This window comes from Suncus etruscus, chromosome 14 (genome assembly GCF_024139225.1).
Source record: "Suncus etruscus isolate mSunEtr1 chromosome 14, mSunEtr1.pri.cur, whole genome shotgun sequence".
NCBI classification, from domain to species: Eukaryota; Metazoa; Chordata; class Mammalia; order Eulipotyphla; family Soricidae; genus Suncus; species Suncus etruscus.
In genome coordinates, this window is record NC_064861.1 from 88,184,441 (window position 1) to 88,201,259 (window position 16,819).

General features: G+C 55.4%; 1 protein-coding gene across 1 annotated transcript; it reads right to left on the minus strand.

Annotated features, from left to right (window-relative positions):
• Nucleotides 1-1,335: 1,335 nt before the first annotated feature.
• On the minus strand, nucleotides 1,336-16,748 carry KCNN4 (potassium calcium-activated channel subfamily N member 4). The gene is made up of 9 exons (XM_049787287.1): nucleotides 16,590-16,748; nucleotides 11,518-11,613; nucleotides 10,137-10,549; nucleotides 7,839-7,974; nucleotides 6,361-6,471; nucleotides 6,149-6,267; nucleotides 5,626-5,695; nucleotides 1,668-1,840; nucleotides 1,336-1,368 (listed from the first exon to the last, which is right to left on the minus strand). Exons 1-8 carry the CDS (start codon nucleotides 16,746-16,748, stop codon nucleotides 1,676-1,678), a joined length of 1,269 nt encoding a protein of 422 aa, XP_049643244.1. The 3' UTR covers nucleotides 1,336-1,368; nucleotides 1,668-1,675.
• Between the last annotated feature and the right edge of the window lie 71 nt (nucleotides 16,749-16,819).

Here is a 16,819-nt window from a genome sequence, read left to right on the forward strand (position 1 = left end):
ATGGCAGTGGAGGTCCCTATCTCAGGTCCCCTTCCAGGTCCTGGCCCTTCCCTTCCTTCCTTCACAGGTGCCTGGCAGCCTGCAGCGGGGAGTGGGTTAGGCGGGCAGGGTGGGGCTGGCGGGACGGTTAGGAAAACCCAAAGATAGCTCAACAGCTAGGATGACTTGCCCTCTGGGATGGAAGCGAGGTGAATCAGCGCCCCAAGCCCGCTGCAGTGCCAGCCTGTGGGAAGTGACACTTGGTTTCGGGCCCAAAGCCATGCAAGCTGGGGCTGAACCCAGCAGGAGCCTCTAGAAACCGCTGCTTCTGTATCTGTCTCTAGGGGGGCTGCGGTTTCTAAAAAGGGAGTTCCCGCCCCCCCCTTCCCTCTTCCTGTCCCAGCAGATGTGAAACGAAATGGGGCTCTGGGGGGGTGCTGTGGGGTTCCTGTGAGTCTCCTGATCTGACCTCTCCAGGCATCGTGTGTGTCTGTGTGTGTGTGTGTGTGTGTGTGTGTGTGTGTGTGTGTGTGTCTGTGTCTGTGTGTGTGTGAACTCAGAAGTTCAGAAAGGTGAAGACACCGTAAATCATACTTAGAGGCAGAATGGGATTTGACACCTTCCCTCCTCCTCCCCCTTCCCATCAAGTTGGAGGCGTTCAAAGCCTTGACAGCTGGAGATCGTCATTGGGAAGTTTGGGTACTTGCCAAACCTAGCATCATCCCCAGTGCCACAGGGTGCCTCAGCTGAGCACTATCAGGCTAGTCAGGAATAGCACCTGAGCATACCAGGTGTGGTCCCGGCTCCCCAAAAACAACTTGGTGAATTCAGAGCCCTGAGACTCAGCACAGGGCAGAGTGGGGAGCCGACGTTCTGGCAGGGAGGGGTGAGGTTGTCCTGGTGTGGGTCCTTTGGGAAGAGATGGCACCTGCTATCTTCAGTCAATATTTATTACAAAGTAGGAGAGCAGAGATCGGGGGCATCTCCTGCCTCCCCAGATGTCCTCTGGGACTCCCATTCCATGCCTCAGGTCTGGTTCCTTCAGCTCTGCCGGCCAGCGGGAACTGAGGCAGCCCAGGAGCCTGGAATGCAGCCCCCTGGCCCCTCCTCTGGGGCACAGTCCCCAGGTACCCCCAATTCCATTTGAGGCCAGAGTTGTCCCTAGAACAGTGAGGTCTCTTCGTTGACGACCTGGGGGTGGTGAGGACCATTTTTTCACCCTTCTTCAGAGGGTGTCCCTCTGGCCGCTGTCAGGGAGGAGTCCCCCACCAGCCCCTGGGAGGAGGGAGCGCCCTGCGCCCCTCACCCTGCAGGTGTTTTCTTCATGGTCCAGGCCAGGAGCAGCAGGGGACAGCTAGGATCTCCATCCAGGGTCTTCTTTTGCAAGTCCTGGAGAGACAGGAAAGCTATTGGGAGAGGAGTATATGCATGGCAGTGGGTGGACAGCGAGAGGAGAGGGTGGGCATAGGTAGTACCCCAAAAGTCCAGGTGCAGACAGCCATGCGGAGAAAGCCAGGGGAAGTGCCCAGGAGGAGACCAGAGAGGGGGATGTCCTCGCTATGCGCACTGAAATCCAGATGGCCAGAATGAGGGTGGGAGTGTGTCCCCTGGGTGCACCCCCCCCACTTATGCCTTAGCTAATGGGGTCTTGGCTGCCAGCGCTGCTCTTTCCAGTCCCATCCCAGCACCTGCACAGCTACGTGGCGTCCTGGGTGGCTTCTGGAAGTTGCTGCGTCTTCAGGGCAGAGCTGAGCAGTTCACTCAGCACGTCCAGCTTCACGGCCAGTGCGTCAATGCGCTTCTCCAGGGCGCGGTGGGAGCTGCTGAGACTCAACTGCAGGTCGCACAGGATCATGTGCATCTGCGAGAGAGGGAGGCGGGCTCAGGGCTGGGGCGGCCCCTTTTGGCTGCGGGAAGAAGTCGGTGAGGCCCCTCCTGGGTTCTTGCTGGCGCCACACCTGTCCCCAGTCCTATGCAGGGCTGGAAGTCAAACCCAGGTCAGAAGGGAGCGGGGTGAGGGCCTTAAACATCTCTCTCACCCCCTTCATTTTGTTTGTTTTGTTTTGGGGGCCACACCCGGCAATACTCAGGGCTTACTCCTGGCTCTGCCCTCAGGGATCACTCCTGGCATGGTTCATGGAATCATATGGGGTGCTGCGGTGCAAAGCCAAGTTGGTCACAAGCAAAGCAAGATTGTACCTGTTGTACTATTTCTCCTGCCTCCTTTTAATATTTCCTTTTTTTTTTTTTTTATTTAGGGAAGGGATGCTGGGAATCAAATCCAAGGCTTCGCACATGCAAGACAAATGTTTCTCACTGAGTCACTCTGCCAGCCCTGAGTATTTCTCAGAGTGGCCCACCATGCTCAGAGATACTGGGGGTGTCAAGGATCAAACTTGGGACCTCACACATCCAAGGCATTCACTCCAACCCTTTTGTTATTTTTTTGTTTTGTTTTGGAGGGGCACATCCAGTAGAGCTCAGGGTTTTTTCCTGGCTCTGTGCTCAGGGATCCCTCCTAGCAGGACTAGGGGAGCCCTAGGAGGTGCCAGGGTTCAGTCCTGGTTGGCTGTGTGCAAGACAATTGCTCTCTCCATTCTACTACTGCTTTGGCCTCAAGTTGAGTCCCAACCCTTTGAACTGCCTCCCTGGCTCTGCAGAGGCTGTAACAGTAAGTTAACCTCAAAGTTAAGCCCAGCTACTTGGCAATTTGAATTCTTGAAAGGGGCCAGTACTATAGCACAGCAGGTAGGGCGTTTGCCTTGCACGCTGCTGACCTGGGACGAATCCGGGTTCGATCCCTGGCATCCCATATAGTTCCTCAAGCCTGCCAGGAGCGATTTTATTTTTTTTTTCGGTTTTTGGGCCACACCCGGCGGTGCTCAGGGGTTACTCCTGGCTGTCTGCTCAGACACGGGGGACCATATGGGACATCAGGATTTGAACCAACCACCTTAGGTCCTGGATCGGCTGCTTGCAAGGCAAACACCGCTGTGCTATCTCGCTAGGAGCAATTTCTAAGCACAGAGTCGGAGTAATCCCTGAGCAACACCAGGTGTGGGCCAAAAACAAAAACAAGCCCAAACAACAACAAATCAGGGCCGGATCGAGAGCACAGCGGTAGGAGGTTTGTCTTGCAAGCCGCTGACCTGGGTTCCATCCCCGGCATCCCATATGGTCTCCGGAGCCTGCCAGGAGCAATTTCTGAACACAGAGGCAGGAGTAACCCCTGAGTGTCACCAGGTGTGGCCCCAAAACAAATAAACAAACAAACAAAAAACCTCCTGAAAGGTGGGATGGATTAGTGGGAGTGATGAGGGGACTCTTGTTGGTATATTGGCAGTTGGGAAACTGAGGTCTGGGGCAGTGAAGTTTCACGCTGCAGGGCTTTCTCATGCACCCTGTGTGTCCTAATGAGGGCCTCGCTTGTGAATCCCCAGAAGCTTGTGGATATTCTGAGACTTGAGGGGTAAACAAGGGGCACTTCATAACTTCAGCCTAGAATAAGCATTTTTTTTTGTTTTTGGGCCACACCCGGTGACGCTCAGGGGTTACTCCTGGCTATGCGCTCAGAAGTCGCTCCTGGCTTGGGGGACCATATGGGACACTGGGGGATCGAACCACGGTCCGTCCTAGGCTAGCGCAGGCAAGGCAGGCACCTTACCTCTAGCGCCACCGCCCGGCCCCAGAATAAGCATTTTCAAAGGTTCTGGAATCATCTAGGTTATTTTGTTTTTGTTGGGTGTTTGGGAGTGGGGGATGAGACACACCTCACAGGCTCCCACAAGGTGGTCCCCAGTGGTGGACATGAAATGGGACTGCAGCAAGCAAAACCTCAATTCCAGCCCACAAAGCCTTCTTCCCAGGTTCAGTGCATTTGGAAATTCTCTATTGGGGTACCACCGAGCTTCTGAAATGCAGGGGCTCGTGGCTGAGAGATGGTACAGCAGAGAGGACAACGGCCAAAGCAGGTTTGATCTCCAGCATTTTATATGCTCCCTTTAGCACTGATCAGAGTGATTCCCGAGTGCAAAGCCAGGAGTAACTAACCCCTGAGCACTACTGGGTGTGGCCAAAAAATTGTTGGGACTGGAGCTATAGTACAGTGGGGAAAGCACTTGCCTTGCAGGTGACAAACCCAGGTTTGATCCCCAGCAACCCCTATTGAGCACCACTAGGAGTATGGTTCAAAAGCAAAAACAATCAAAACAACAAAAATAAAACAAAAGCCAAAAACGTGGGGGCCAGAGTGATAGCACTGTGGGTAGGGTATTTGCCTTGCAGGCAGCCTACCTGGGTTTGATCCCCTACATCCTATAGGGTCTCCTGAGCCTGCCAGCAACAATTTCTGAGCACAGAGCCAGGAGTAACTCCTGAGTGACACCAAATGTGATCCCAAAACAAAAACAACAACAACCCAAAAAATTGGTCACCTGCCATCAAGCCAGAGCGAGCGGACCAGTCCCTGCCCCACTGCAGGTCACAAGGTTTAGGGACGTGTGTCTGTGACTGTTTACCATGGCCAGGTGCCACAGGCCACCGTTTGAGTTGTTGTAATCAAACAGGGAAAAGCAAAGAGCTACCGGGTCTGGCATCATTGCTGTCACACTCTGGCCAAGGCCCAACAGGAGGCGGCGTGCAGGAGAGTCACGAGGCTGGGCAGACCTGTCAGCCGAAGGGCACCTGGCAGCCCAGGCCGAGTTTGCCCAAAACAATGCTGCCTCTCTGCTGGGCCAGCTAGTTCCTATATTTTATTGGTTTCGCCATTTATCTTGGAGCTCTGTTGGTTAATTTGTTCTGGTTTTAAAGTGGCTTAAGACTTGGAGTTAGGAAGAACTGAGCTTCCGTCCACGTAGACAGTGAGGAGATTGGCATATAGGGCCAGAATGATAACACAGCAAGGAGGGCGTTTGCCTTGCATATGGCCGACCTGGTTTCTATCTCCAGTATCCCATATGGTCCCCTGAGCACAGCGCCAGAATGACCCTTGAGCATTACTGGGTGTGGCCCCAAATCCCAACCCCTCCTCCCAGAAAATAAAAGAATCCTGCAGGGGCTGGAGAGATAGTGCAGAGATGACAACACCTCCTTGCAGGTGGCCAACCCTGGGAAGATCCCTGGCACCACCTGGGGTCCCCTCCATCATTGCCACATGCAGCCCTGAGCACTACTTGGTGCCTGGGGCCAGGTGCCCCTAAAACTGCAGGACCCTTGCACGGAACACCGTCCTGGGGGCAGAATCACCAAGCAGGATGTTGAGTCTCCTGAACACTGCGAAGGGGAACCCTCACCCCTAAACTTAATACTATACACTTCTTTTTGGGGAGTCAGGCCAGACCTGAAGGTGTTCAGAGGCTACTTTATGTTTTGTACTTTGGGGACCATGGGGGGGGGCATATCAGGGTGAGCACTGAGTGCCTGCATTGCCTTTGGTTATGGAAGGTTGAAAGGAACCTGCCTCTCCCCTCACTACAGGGTCCTGTTCTGCCTCATTCACTTGGCCGAAGGTTAGGTAGGGAGGCCCATGTGTGCTCTGTTCCAGGGCCTGGTTTACACACACACACACACACACACACACACACACACACACACACACACACACAATTGCGCACCCCTCCCACCCTGCATCCAGGGGGAGCCCCGAACCTTGGAGATGTCCACCATAGAGTTCACTTGTTCCCGGAGCTTCCGGTGCTTTAACCGCACCTGTCGGAATCTGTATTGAGAAGGGGGTGGGGGGCGGAGGTCATGCCTGGTTCCTACATGGGGTTTAAGCTCTGAGATGGGGTTGAGAAAACCAGGGAGACACGGTGCCCAGAGAAAAATGAACAAAGGACGTGGAGGGGCAGGGGACGGTCAACATCCATCAGAGACCAGGGGTCTGACCCACAGACTCCAGCCACAGTCAGAATGGATAGACACTGATCAGTGAGCCCAGGCGTGGGGTCCTGCCAGATAGGTGGGTGCATGCAAACACAAGCACACGGTGCATGTCACAGGACATGGGACACATATATGCACAGAGATCATAGGATATATAAACACATGTCGTGGGACACATATGCATATGTTATAGGACACACATAAGCACACATGGGATAAGAGACACATGTGCACAAAGGTCATGGGCCACACACATGTATGCAGACCACGCGGGACAGGCGCTCACGTGTTGATAGCGGCCAGCAGCCTGCGCTGGTGTCTGCGGGCAGAGCCTGCGTCCTTCCTGCGCGTGTGTTTGTAGAACAGCCAGGCCTCCTGCAGCACACGGGCTGCTGACTCCTTCATCTGAAGAGGCAGAGTGGGGGGGGGGTGTCTGAGGTCGGGGGAGGCTGGGCTGGGCTCCGGGTAAGTGGGGGCCCCATTACCACCCCTTCTCACCTCCTTGGCGTATTGAATGTCCAGCATGAAGTTGTGTACATGCTTCTCTGCCTTGTTGAACTCCAGCTTCCGGGCCACCACAGCCACCAGCAGGGCCGTGCAGCAGACGCCCTGTGGGCCGAGCCAGGAGTGACCCCACTGTCCCCAGGTCCCACCCCCCGGCAGGCCACCTCTGGGGCACAGAGAGAGCAGTGCATCCTCTCTCTCAGGGGGGCATGGTGGTGACTCAGGGTAAAGCCCCCATCTTTGCTTTGCAAAGATGAGGCCTTAAACTTGACTTCTGTGGCCTGTGTCCCACCCCGCCTGATACTGTCCAGTAACCTTGCCGCACCCTCATCCAAATGTACCACCAGTACAGCCAGGTGTGTGGGCAAGAACAAGTGCCTCCCAGTGACCGTGTGACCCCAATCTAACAACAAGCACCTCAAAGGGAAGGGGATGATGGGCAGGAAGGGCTTCCTCTTCAGGGGCTGTGGGAGGTGGGGCAGGGCTGGGCTGACTGTTCACTCCCAGGAAACCAAGGGCCCCCCACGACTCCCCCAGCCCTGCCTTCCCCCGCCTCTTTAGAACCTCAGCACGCCCCCCCACCCAATTTCCTCTGACTGAACTTCTTTCTCCCTTCTGGCTCTCCATGTATGGTCACTCTGGATCACGGCTGGAGGTGAGGGTCACCTGCTCCCCTTTCCTTTCTTGCCTCAGACTAGTGTGTTCCCCAGAGGTGCTATTGGGGAGGGAGATACTGGAACAATCCAGGGAGTGGGAGGTCCTAAGAGGTAATGAGAAATAGCTTTCTGCTCATCAGAGAAGGGTGATTTCTGGAGGACCTTAGAAATAGCACAACAAGGAAGGTGCTTGCCTTGCTCAAGGCTGACTGGGTTTGATCCTTGGTATCCCTTGAGTAATTTCTGAGAGCAGAGCCAGGAGTTACCCCTGAGCACAGCAAGGTGAGACTCAAAGAGAAAAAGAAAATTTGGAACCAGAGCAATAGCATAGTGGTAGGGAGTTTGCCTTGCATGTGGCTAACCCTGAACTGATTCAGGACTGACCCGGGTTTGATCCCTGGCATCCCATATAGTCCTGAGCCTGCTAGGAGCAGTTTCTGAGCATAGAGCGCCAGGAGTAACCCCTGAGCACCGCTGGGTGTGCCCCAAACCCATCTCGCAAAAACATAAAAAAAAAATCAATAGGGGCAGAGCAATAGCACAGCAGGGAGGGCAGATGGAATGTGCAGGTTTCAAGTCCAGGAAAGCAACTGTTTCATCAGTGCCTGTTCCTTATCTGGCAGTTGGGTTGGCCTCCCAGGAACTCTGTGGGTGCCAGCAGTTAGCACTGGCCTGGATTTAGAAAGTTGGTGCTAGGATCCAGGGAGAGGTCAGTGGTGGAGCACCGGCCTTGCCTGCCTGAGTTGGATCCCAGCACTGCCCCCCATGTGTGAGGCCTCACCAGACCCTCGGCTCACCCAGAACATGTATACTCACCATGACCCCGGTACACAGACAGACGATTTTGCCCCACATGGTGCCTGGCACCACATCCCCATAGCCGATGGTCAGGAACGTGATGGGGATCAGCCACAGCGTGTCGGAAAGGTGGCCGGTGGCATTAACGGTCTGCCTGCGGGGATGGGATGGGGAGGTTTGTTGGGAAATTGCTCCTGGGACTCCCCCAATGAACACACAGTCCCTCCGAAGTCCTAAGAAACCAGTACCCTGGGAGCCTTAGATCCTGCCCCACACAGAGCTAAAGGGATCCCATAAGCTGCTAGTTACAAAGTCACTGCGTGGGGACTAGAGAGCCAAGACCACTACTAGGGCACTTGCTATGAACACCCTGACATGGCTTCAGTCTTCAGAACCACAAAGGGTTTCCCAAACACCACCAGGAGTGATCCCAGAGTACTGAACCAGGAGTTAGCCTTGAGCACTGCCAGCCGGAGGGGCCTTACAAACCAACTAACCTAGAGCCAGAATGATAGTGTAAGCAATTTGCATTGCATGCAGCCAACCTAAATTCAATCCCTAGCACCCCATATGATTTCCCCAAGCACTGCCAGGTGAATACTGGGAGTGGCTTGAAAAATAAAAACAAAACCCAAAAGAAGACAACAGCCAAATAAGCAAAAAAGCCAAGCAAACAAAAACTAACCAGCAGCATACTCTGCAAGCTACCAGCTTAAGGAAGTAGCCGGGGACACAGCATTCAGGACAGGGGTTAAGAGGTGGGAGGGCAGGTATAGAAATACAGCAAATTCACCTGAGATGTTGGCAAAAGCAGGTAGGGTGATGAAAGGCCACCTTTATTTTGGGGAGAGCCACACTCGGTCACGCTCAAGGGTAACTCCTGTTTCTTGCCCAGGAATCACTTCTGGTGGTGTTTCAAAAGAACTTCATGGGATGCCAGGGATCGATCCCAGGTCCCAAGGCAAGTGCTCTACCCACTGTACTATCTCTCTAGCCCTTTTTCTAATAGCCACACCAAAAAAATCCTCGGGTTGGGGCGATGGTGCAAGCGGTAGGACTTTTGCCTTGCACACGCCAACCTAGGCAGACCGGGGTTCGATCCCCCAGGGTCCCATATGGTCCCCCAAGTCAGGAGTGATTTCTGAGCGCATGGCATGGCCAGGAGTAATTTCTGAGTGTTACCCAAAAAGGTGTGGCCCAAAAAGAAAAAAAAAATCCTGTGGCCTTGAGGTGGCTTTGTAGACCATTTCCTGTCAGGACTGCGACCACCCCGATGCAGTCAGACTGTCTTACTCAGATCCTGTAGCCAGGACCTGTGGTCAGACTCGCTTTGTGAAAACCAGGGACACCTCAGATTCATGCACTGTGGGTCTGGACTTACCCTCACTGTGGCTTAACTCCAAAACACACTTAGGGTTGCAGATGGCTGCCTCTGGAGGTAGAAACTCTACTCCCACCCCTGCCTTTCGTGTGTGAGACGATTGACAGGCTGACAGAGGTCATTTGAGTTCCCCCTAAGTCTGCCAGGAGTAAGCTCTGAGCACCGCTGGGTGTGGTCCCAAAACAGAAAATAAAAAGAGAGGGCCAGAAATAGTACAGGATTAAGGCCTTACATGCAGCCAACCTGAGTTCAATCCCAGATACTGATTGGGGTCCCCCAAGCCCCACCAGGAAGAACCCCTAAGTGCAGAGCCAATAGTAAGCACTGAGCATCGCCGAGTATGGCCCCTGAACCCAAACCAAATAAACAAAAAAGCCAAAAGAATGTAAGGAAAAAAGTCCCTTGCCAGACAGAGGCTCTGCCCTGGCCGTAGGGAGCTCCTGACATCTGTCTCTGTCCCAAGGATCCTGTCCCCCCCCCAACCCCACCCATTGGCTTCAGGTTACCCCTAAATTCCTTCTCCATGAGAGGGAGGAAGAGATGACTAGAAAGGGTTGGGTTATGTTGGGCAGGCAGCCTGCAGGCCACAGAGTCCCTTCCACCACACCGAGCCCTGAGGACACACCTCCAAAATCAGGGAGCAAAGTGAAGGGAGAAGGGGAGGAGGAGAGTGGAAAAATTGAGGCTCACAACTGCTGTGCTCCATGCAACCATTCAAGACAGAGCCAGATTAGAACCGGGGGTTCCTGCAGGCTCAATCATGTGCACCCCAACCCCGCCCCAGGCTCTCTGGGACTCTAGCTTCTGCTGTGTTATAAGTTTGCTTGCAACCTGCTCTACCGTACAGGGCGACTATGATTGTCTGTGATTTCCCACTAGGGACTCCCCTTCCTTCCCCACCCAAAGGGGAGGAGAGGGGTAGGGGACTCCCTCACCTCTCAGCCACCGACAACACCCAGGCGGTGGTGAGCCAGAGGCCCAGGGTGAGACACAGCAGCAAGCGGCCCGGGTGTGTGTTCATGTACAGCTTGGCCACGAACCAGTGGCGAAAGCGGACCTGGTTGAGGGCACCGATGCTGCGGTAGGATGCGTTGAGCAGGACCCCGCTGCGCAGGAGCACGGCCCTGGGTACCAGGTAGAGGCGCAGCAGCATCGCCAGCGACAGCAGCGCCTCGCCCTGGTCCAGGAAGCCGGGCCAGGAGTCCTCGGTGGCCCGGAGTGCACAGGGTGGGCCCCGAACCGGTGCGGGGTGCAGGCCACACACGGCCAGCTCCAGCACGATCTGGGCCACCTGCCGACCGGTCAGCGCCACGCGCCAGTCCCGGAGCCCGTTGTCCGTCATGAATAGCTGCGGGGGGTGGGGGGCAGGTTAAGGGGTGCAGGGAGAGAAGAAAGAAGGAATGAGAGTCACTGGGTGGGCCCCCCAGTCGTGGGCCAAACCCGCGCAGGCAGGCAAGATAAGGGGGGCGCGCCTCGCAGTCCGCCTGGGCCACGTCCGAGAGGTGATAGCGCAGGGTGTGGGGCCCCAAAGGGTGGGGAACAGGGTAGGACCTGAATTAGAGCTTCTCCCCAATTGCTGCTTAGGCCTGGAGGGGCTCAGCTGGCACCTAGAAGTCACTTACAGAGACGTCTACATTGTGAATGACACGTTCCCCTCTTGAGGCCCCCCAGAATCCAGACAAAACCCCACCTCCCTGCAGCTGACTGACTCACACCCCTGGGGAGCCCCATTCTGTTTCTGGGGGGATCCCTGCGGTGACTTTCAACTACTAGTGACAACAGAGCAACCCCCTTCCTTTACATTTCTGAAGGCAGCCAATGCTCAGAGAACAGCAGGCTGAGTTGTTATCAGTTCCCCAGATGGGGAAACTGAGGCTGGGCAGTGCTGAGCTCCCAGCTTGGGATCACTTCTACTGCAAGTCACTGCTAGTGACCATGTGGCCTGGTTGGAGACCCTCTAGCGAGCCAGGGATTGCAAGGGGAGGGTCAGAGACATTGCCACTGAAGTCAGTAGCGTCCCCCACTTTAATATTCAGAGGGTGCAGCGAGCCAGAAAGGCCCTAGGAAAGGGAATAAGAGTGTGAAAGGGAGGGCCAAGAGAAAGGAGGCTCCTTCTGTCCTTCGGGTCCCTCCATCTGTCCCGACTGTCTGCCTGTCTGTCTGTGGTTCATGCAAGCCAGGCCGAGGGAGGGTGTGGAAGCCTCTCAGGCGGGCGGAAGATTCTCATTACTCAGCCTGGGAGGTGGAAAGTGTGAGGCAGCCTGAAGTGGGGGCCAAGAGCAGCTGTGGGGGAGTCTGAGGGCAGGGCTGACTTACCTGGACCTCCTTGGCATGAAAGGCCAGGATGAAGCACAGAAGCAGAAAGGTGGACACACTGATGGCACATTTCACAAGGAACAGGTAAAGCGCCCACTGCATAGAGAGGGTGGAGAGTGTGAGTCTCCCTTCAGTCAGACCCCGACCCCGTTCACAAATCTTGTTCCAACACTCCAATCCTGTCCCCCTCCACAAATCCAGTTTTTCCTGGTCACCAGCAAAAGTCTCAAAACCACCTTCTAGTAGCGGCCCAAGAGAGAACACTCTTGCGTGTATGTGGCCAGTCCAGGTTGGATCCCCGGCACCACTTAGGGTCCCCTGAGTACCGAGGGGTGTGTCCCAACCCTCTCCCAGAAAAAGCATTTTCTGATTGCCAGGGAGAGTACCAGATACCTAAGTCCCAGATATCAAGGTCGTCCAATTCTTTTTTTTTTTTTTTTTTTTTGGTTTTTGGGCCACACCCGTTTGATGCTCAGGGGTTACTCCTGGCTAAGTGCTCAGAAATTGCCCCTGGCTTGGGGGGACCATATGGGACGCCGGGGGATCGAACCGCGGTCCGTTCCTTGGCTAGCACTTACAAGGCAGACACCTTATCTCTAGCGCCACCTTCCCGGCCCCAGGTCGTCCAATTCTTTTAGGAGCCCCCCAGTTCAGCCCCCCTCATATTTTCAGTGTACATTTTTTTTTTTTTGGTTTTTGGGTCACACCCAGCGGTGCTCAGGGGCTACTCCTGGCTGTCTGCTCAGAAATAGCTCCTGGCAGGCACGGGGGACCATATGGGACACCGGGATTCGAACCAACCACCTTAGGTCCTGGATCGGCTGCTTGCAAGGCAAACACTGCTGTGCTATCTCTCCGGGCCCTTTTTTTTTTTTTTTTTTTTCCCTCAAACTTGCCTGCCATACTCAGAGTGCTCAGGGCCTACTCCCAGCTCTTAGTTTGGGGGTCATTCCCAACTCAGTACTCCTGCCCATAAAGCTTGTGTTCCCATCCACACATGTGCTATCTTCCCAGCCATTCACATTCCTATTTTCTTTTTCTTTTTTTTTTGGGGGGGTCATACCCGGCAGCGCTCAGGGGTCACTCCTGGCTCCATGCTCAGAAATTGCTCCTTGCAGGCACGGGGGACCATATGGGATGCTGGGATTTGAACCACCATCTGTCTCCATGAAAGGCAAATGCCTTACCTCCATGCTATCTCTCCGGCCCCTTCTTTTTGTTTTTGTTTTTGAACCACACTTGGCATTGCTTAGGAGTTGCTCCTGGCTCTACACTCAGAAATTGCTCCTGGCAGTGCTCAAGGGACCACATGGGATACCGGGAATTGAACCCTGGTCAGTTACGTGCAAGGTAAATGCTCTCTCCATTCCAGTCCAACATTTCTATTTCTTTGGGGGTTGGGGCATGGCTTCACCCAGTGGTGCTCAGGACTTAACTTCTGTTCTAAGCTTAATGATCACTCAGAGTGGGCTTGGGAGACCATCTGGGATTTCTGGGACTGAACCCAGGTCAGCTGCATGCAAGGCAAACATGCAAGGCAAACCCTGCCCCCTGTACAATCTAACATTTCTTCTTTTTCATTTCATTTATTTATTTGTTTATTTATTGTTCTTTACCCACACCTGGCAGTGCTCATTTGTTACTCCTCATTTTGTGCTCAGAAATTACACCAGGCCAGCTTTGGGGGGCTGGGGACGATCATACAGGATGCCAGGGATTAAACCTGGGTCGGCTATGTGCAAGGCAAATGCCCTACCCATTGTGCTATGGCTCCAGCTCCTCCTTTTTAAATGTTTTTTTTTTTGGGGTGGGGGAGGAAGAGGGGCACAGCCAACTGTATTCTGGACTTGCTCTGCACACTTAGGAATCACTCCTGGTGGGCTCAGGGGACCAATGGGATGCTGGGGATCGAACCTGGATCAGCCATGTGCAAGGCAAGTGCCCTCCTCACTGTACTATTGCCAGACCATCTCTTTTTGTATGTGTGTGTGTGGTTTTTGGGTCACACCCGGCAGCGCTCAGGGGTTAATCCTGGCTCTACACTCAGAAATCACTCCTGGCAGGTTCGGGGGACCATATGGGATGCCGGGATTTGAACCACCGTCCTTCTGCATGCAAGGCAAATGCCCAACCCCTATGCTATCTCTCCGACCCCCCTCATTCTTTTTTTTGGGTTTTGGTTTTTGGGTCACACCCGGCAGTGCTCAGGGGTTACTCCTGGCTCTACGCTCAGAAATCGCTCCTGGCAGGCTCAGGGGACCATATGGGATGCCGGGATTCGAACCACCGTCCTTCTGCATGGAAGACAAACACCTTACCTCCATGCTATCTTGCCAGCCCCTCCCTTATTCCTTCTTATTGTCAGAATCTGTCCCAGCAAACTTAGGCTCTGTGTATGTGTACGTGTATGTGCATGCATGTGTGAGCATACGTGCTTGCATATGTGTGTGTGTGTGTGTGTGTGTGTGTGTGTGTGTGTGTGTGTGTGGTGAGCACTAGAAACAGATGTGAAGAGACCCTTCCTCTTCCCACCCAGCTGGCCCTGCACAGGTGCAATAACAAGTTTCCCTCCAAATTCCCAAGAATCCAAGTAACATTTGGTGCCTATGTGGTGCTATTCTCTGCTGCTTTCTGGGGGATGACAGACCCCCACCCCAAGCTCTGAGCAAGCCCCCCACCATCCTTCTGTTCCTCTCTGCTCCTCCCTCTACTTCTTCCAGGCCCTGGCTGGCTCCGGGCTCCCGGCCTGCAGCAGATCTAGCCGGAAGCACATGGTCTCCCGGAACCCCGAGATTTTTTTCCTTCTTTGTGTAGCAATACCTTGGAGGAATCTAGAATTCCGGAGGGAGAGATTTGGAAGGGTCAGGGACGACTGGTTCCTCTGTGGGGAAGGAGGTGGGGGTGCTGACTGGGACGGAATGGAGTTGGGTCTGGATGGGTCAGCCCACTGGAGGGAGGCCTGGGAGCCCCTCAGACTGAGCTCGGCACCTGTTTCTTGAAGACGCAGCCAGCTCCTCCTGCCTGCCAGGGCCCCACCTCTGCAGGGGAAAAGGCCAGTTTCCTGCTGCAGGGGGCCTGCCCCCCCCAGAACAATGGTGCTGTTGTCCCTCAGCTCTCCCCACCCTTCACCCCTCTCAGAGCTCCCTGATCCCCTTTTCTGTTTCTTTTTAGAAGCTTCCTTATCATTAGGATTTTCCCTTGGGCTCAGGGCTTCTTCAGGGTGGTGCTGGGGTGGTGTCCAAGTCCAATAGTGCTCGGGGTGTAAGGGGCTATGGCAGGGACCCAGGGCTCCCACAGACCAGGCTAGTGTTCTACCCCAGAGCCATGTCCTGCATCTCTGAGCTTTTTTGCTTTCGTGGGTCCCTGAGTCCACACTTGCTTCCACTGAGGTCCTCAGGTGGGCCCCCACAAAGCCTGCTCCTGGCCCTCCCTCAGTTCTGGAGCCCTGGGTTGGGTCTGTGTCTTCCCATCTCTGTGTCTCCTCGTCTCTGTCCCTCCATCTCTTCCTCTCACTTGCCTCTGTGTTTGCTTTTGTTTGGGGGGTCACACCCGGCGATGCTCAGGGCTGACTCTGCACTCAGGAATCAGTCTTGGCAGTGCTCGGGGAACCATCTGAGATGCCAGATATCAAACCTGGGTCAGCCTCAGGCAAGGCAAGTGCCCTCCCTGGGACCCTCTTCTCACTTTGTCTCTGAGGGTCCTGTCCACCATTTCCTCCTCACTTCCCAGTGCTCCAGAAATCTTTCCCCCTAGAAAGCAGGTGTCTGGGCAGGTGAGTCAGGGTGGGGGCATGGAGGGGGTGCCTATGCTTGAGCAGGGAGCCGAGGAGGAATCCAAGGGTTATTTATGGATGGGGAAACTGAGGCTCAGACAGCTTCTGCTCTCCTCCCCCTGCTTCAACCCCCAGTGCCGCTGCCACCTGGAAAATTAGGGGAGCAGGAGGAGGTAAGAGCCCAAGGTCCTCCTGGCTGCCCCCAGCAGGCCCCCAAGTCCCGGCTTCCCTGCTGGGCGGGTGCTGGAGCGTGGGAGCGGCGGGCAAGCTCCGGCCACGCTTCCTGTTGGCATGGCCCCCGGCGGGCACCCCACCCCCTCCAGCCGGCTGCCCTCAGGCTGCCCTGACTGGCCATATGACTCCTGGGATCCGTCAGGACTTGCCCCTAGACCCCTAAACCCTAGTACTAACCCTGAGCCTTCACCCCCAGGCACCCTCCAGGTCCTCAGATCTGGCCCCTCTAAGGGGTGCAACTCCCACCTTGCCTTCCCCCCTCAGACAGGTCTCCACTCCTGCCCTCCCCCCTCAGACAGGTCTCCACCTCCTTTCCTGTTGAGCAATTCTCTGTCTTCAAGCCACAGCGACTCTGACCTGTGTCCTCCCTGGGCCAGGGCAGAACGCACCAGTGCTCAGGGCCCCACCTGGGCTCAGCTCGACCTGACACCCCCTTAACCTTCTGCCCACTCCCTGCAGGCCCAGGCGTCTCAGCCTCCTCCTCCCTCCACCCCACCAAAGCCTCCACATGAGATTGTGGGGAGGACAATGAGATTGTGGGGAGATGGATGACTGATCTCTCTGGGATGAAAAGGGGGGCAGAAAGGAGTCTGGGGGTGATTTTCCACATCCCTCCCCCACCCAGCCAGGCTCCCTGCCAAGGATCCCTCCCTCTGAGGAAACTTTTCCCGCCCAGATAAGGCCCAAAGCAGCCTCCCAGAGGGGCCTTATTCTCACTTTGCTTCTGAAACCCAGTTTCACCGCCCTCACCCCTCAACACCTGCTAGGACCCAGGTTTCTAACTCTGCACCTGCCTCGGACAGGACAGGGAATCATGGGTGCCCCACTCCTTCCTCACTAGGGGAGACCCTATAGCTGCCTCCTGAGGTCCCCCAACCTCGTCCATCAGACCCAGGGTTTCAATCCCCAGTCCCTCCTCCCTTAGATCCAAGAGTCCAGACCCCACCAATCTCCACCCTCAGACCCAAAAGTTCTGGCCCTTACTGCCTCCTCTCTCAGATCCAAGAGTCCAGACCCCCCAACTTTCCCCCTCAAACCCTAACCCAACCTCCTCCCTCAGACTCACCGGGCAGCCCCCGAACCACAGCATCTCTGCGTGCAGGACCATGAGCCCAATGCCAGCTCCCGCCAGGGCCAGTGCCCAGCCCGCCAGCCACTTCTCCTGCTCCAGCAGCCGCTTTCTTCGCCGCAGGGCCCCCAGGCCGGACAGCACCTCCCCGCCCATGGCCCCCGGGGTCTTGGGGCCCAGCCAGCTTCCTGCCCAGGGTCCCCCACCTCGCAGCACGCAAAGGGCAG

Excerpts from the sequence above, each read along its gene's own strand:
- KCNN4 (XM_049787287.1), bottom strand. The coding sequence starts at position 16,748 with ATGGGCGGGGAGGTGCTGTCCGGCCTGGGGGCCCTGCGGCGAAGAAAG. Across the intron at positions 11,614-16,589 it reads TGTGGTTCGGGGGCTGCCCG|TGGGCGCTTTACCTGTTCCT; the intron begins GTGAGTCTGAGG and ends CTCTCTATGCAG. Across the intron at positions 6,268-6,360 it reads ACATTCAATACGCCAAGGAG|ATGAAGGAGTCAGCAGCCCG; the intron begins GTGAGAAGGGGT and ends CTGCCTCTTCAG.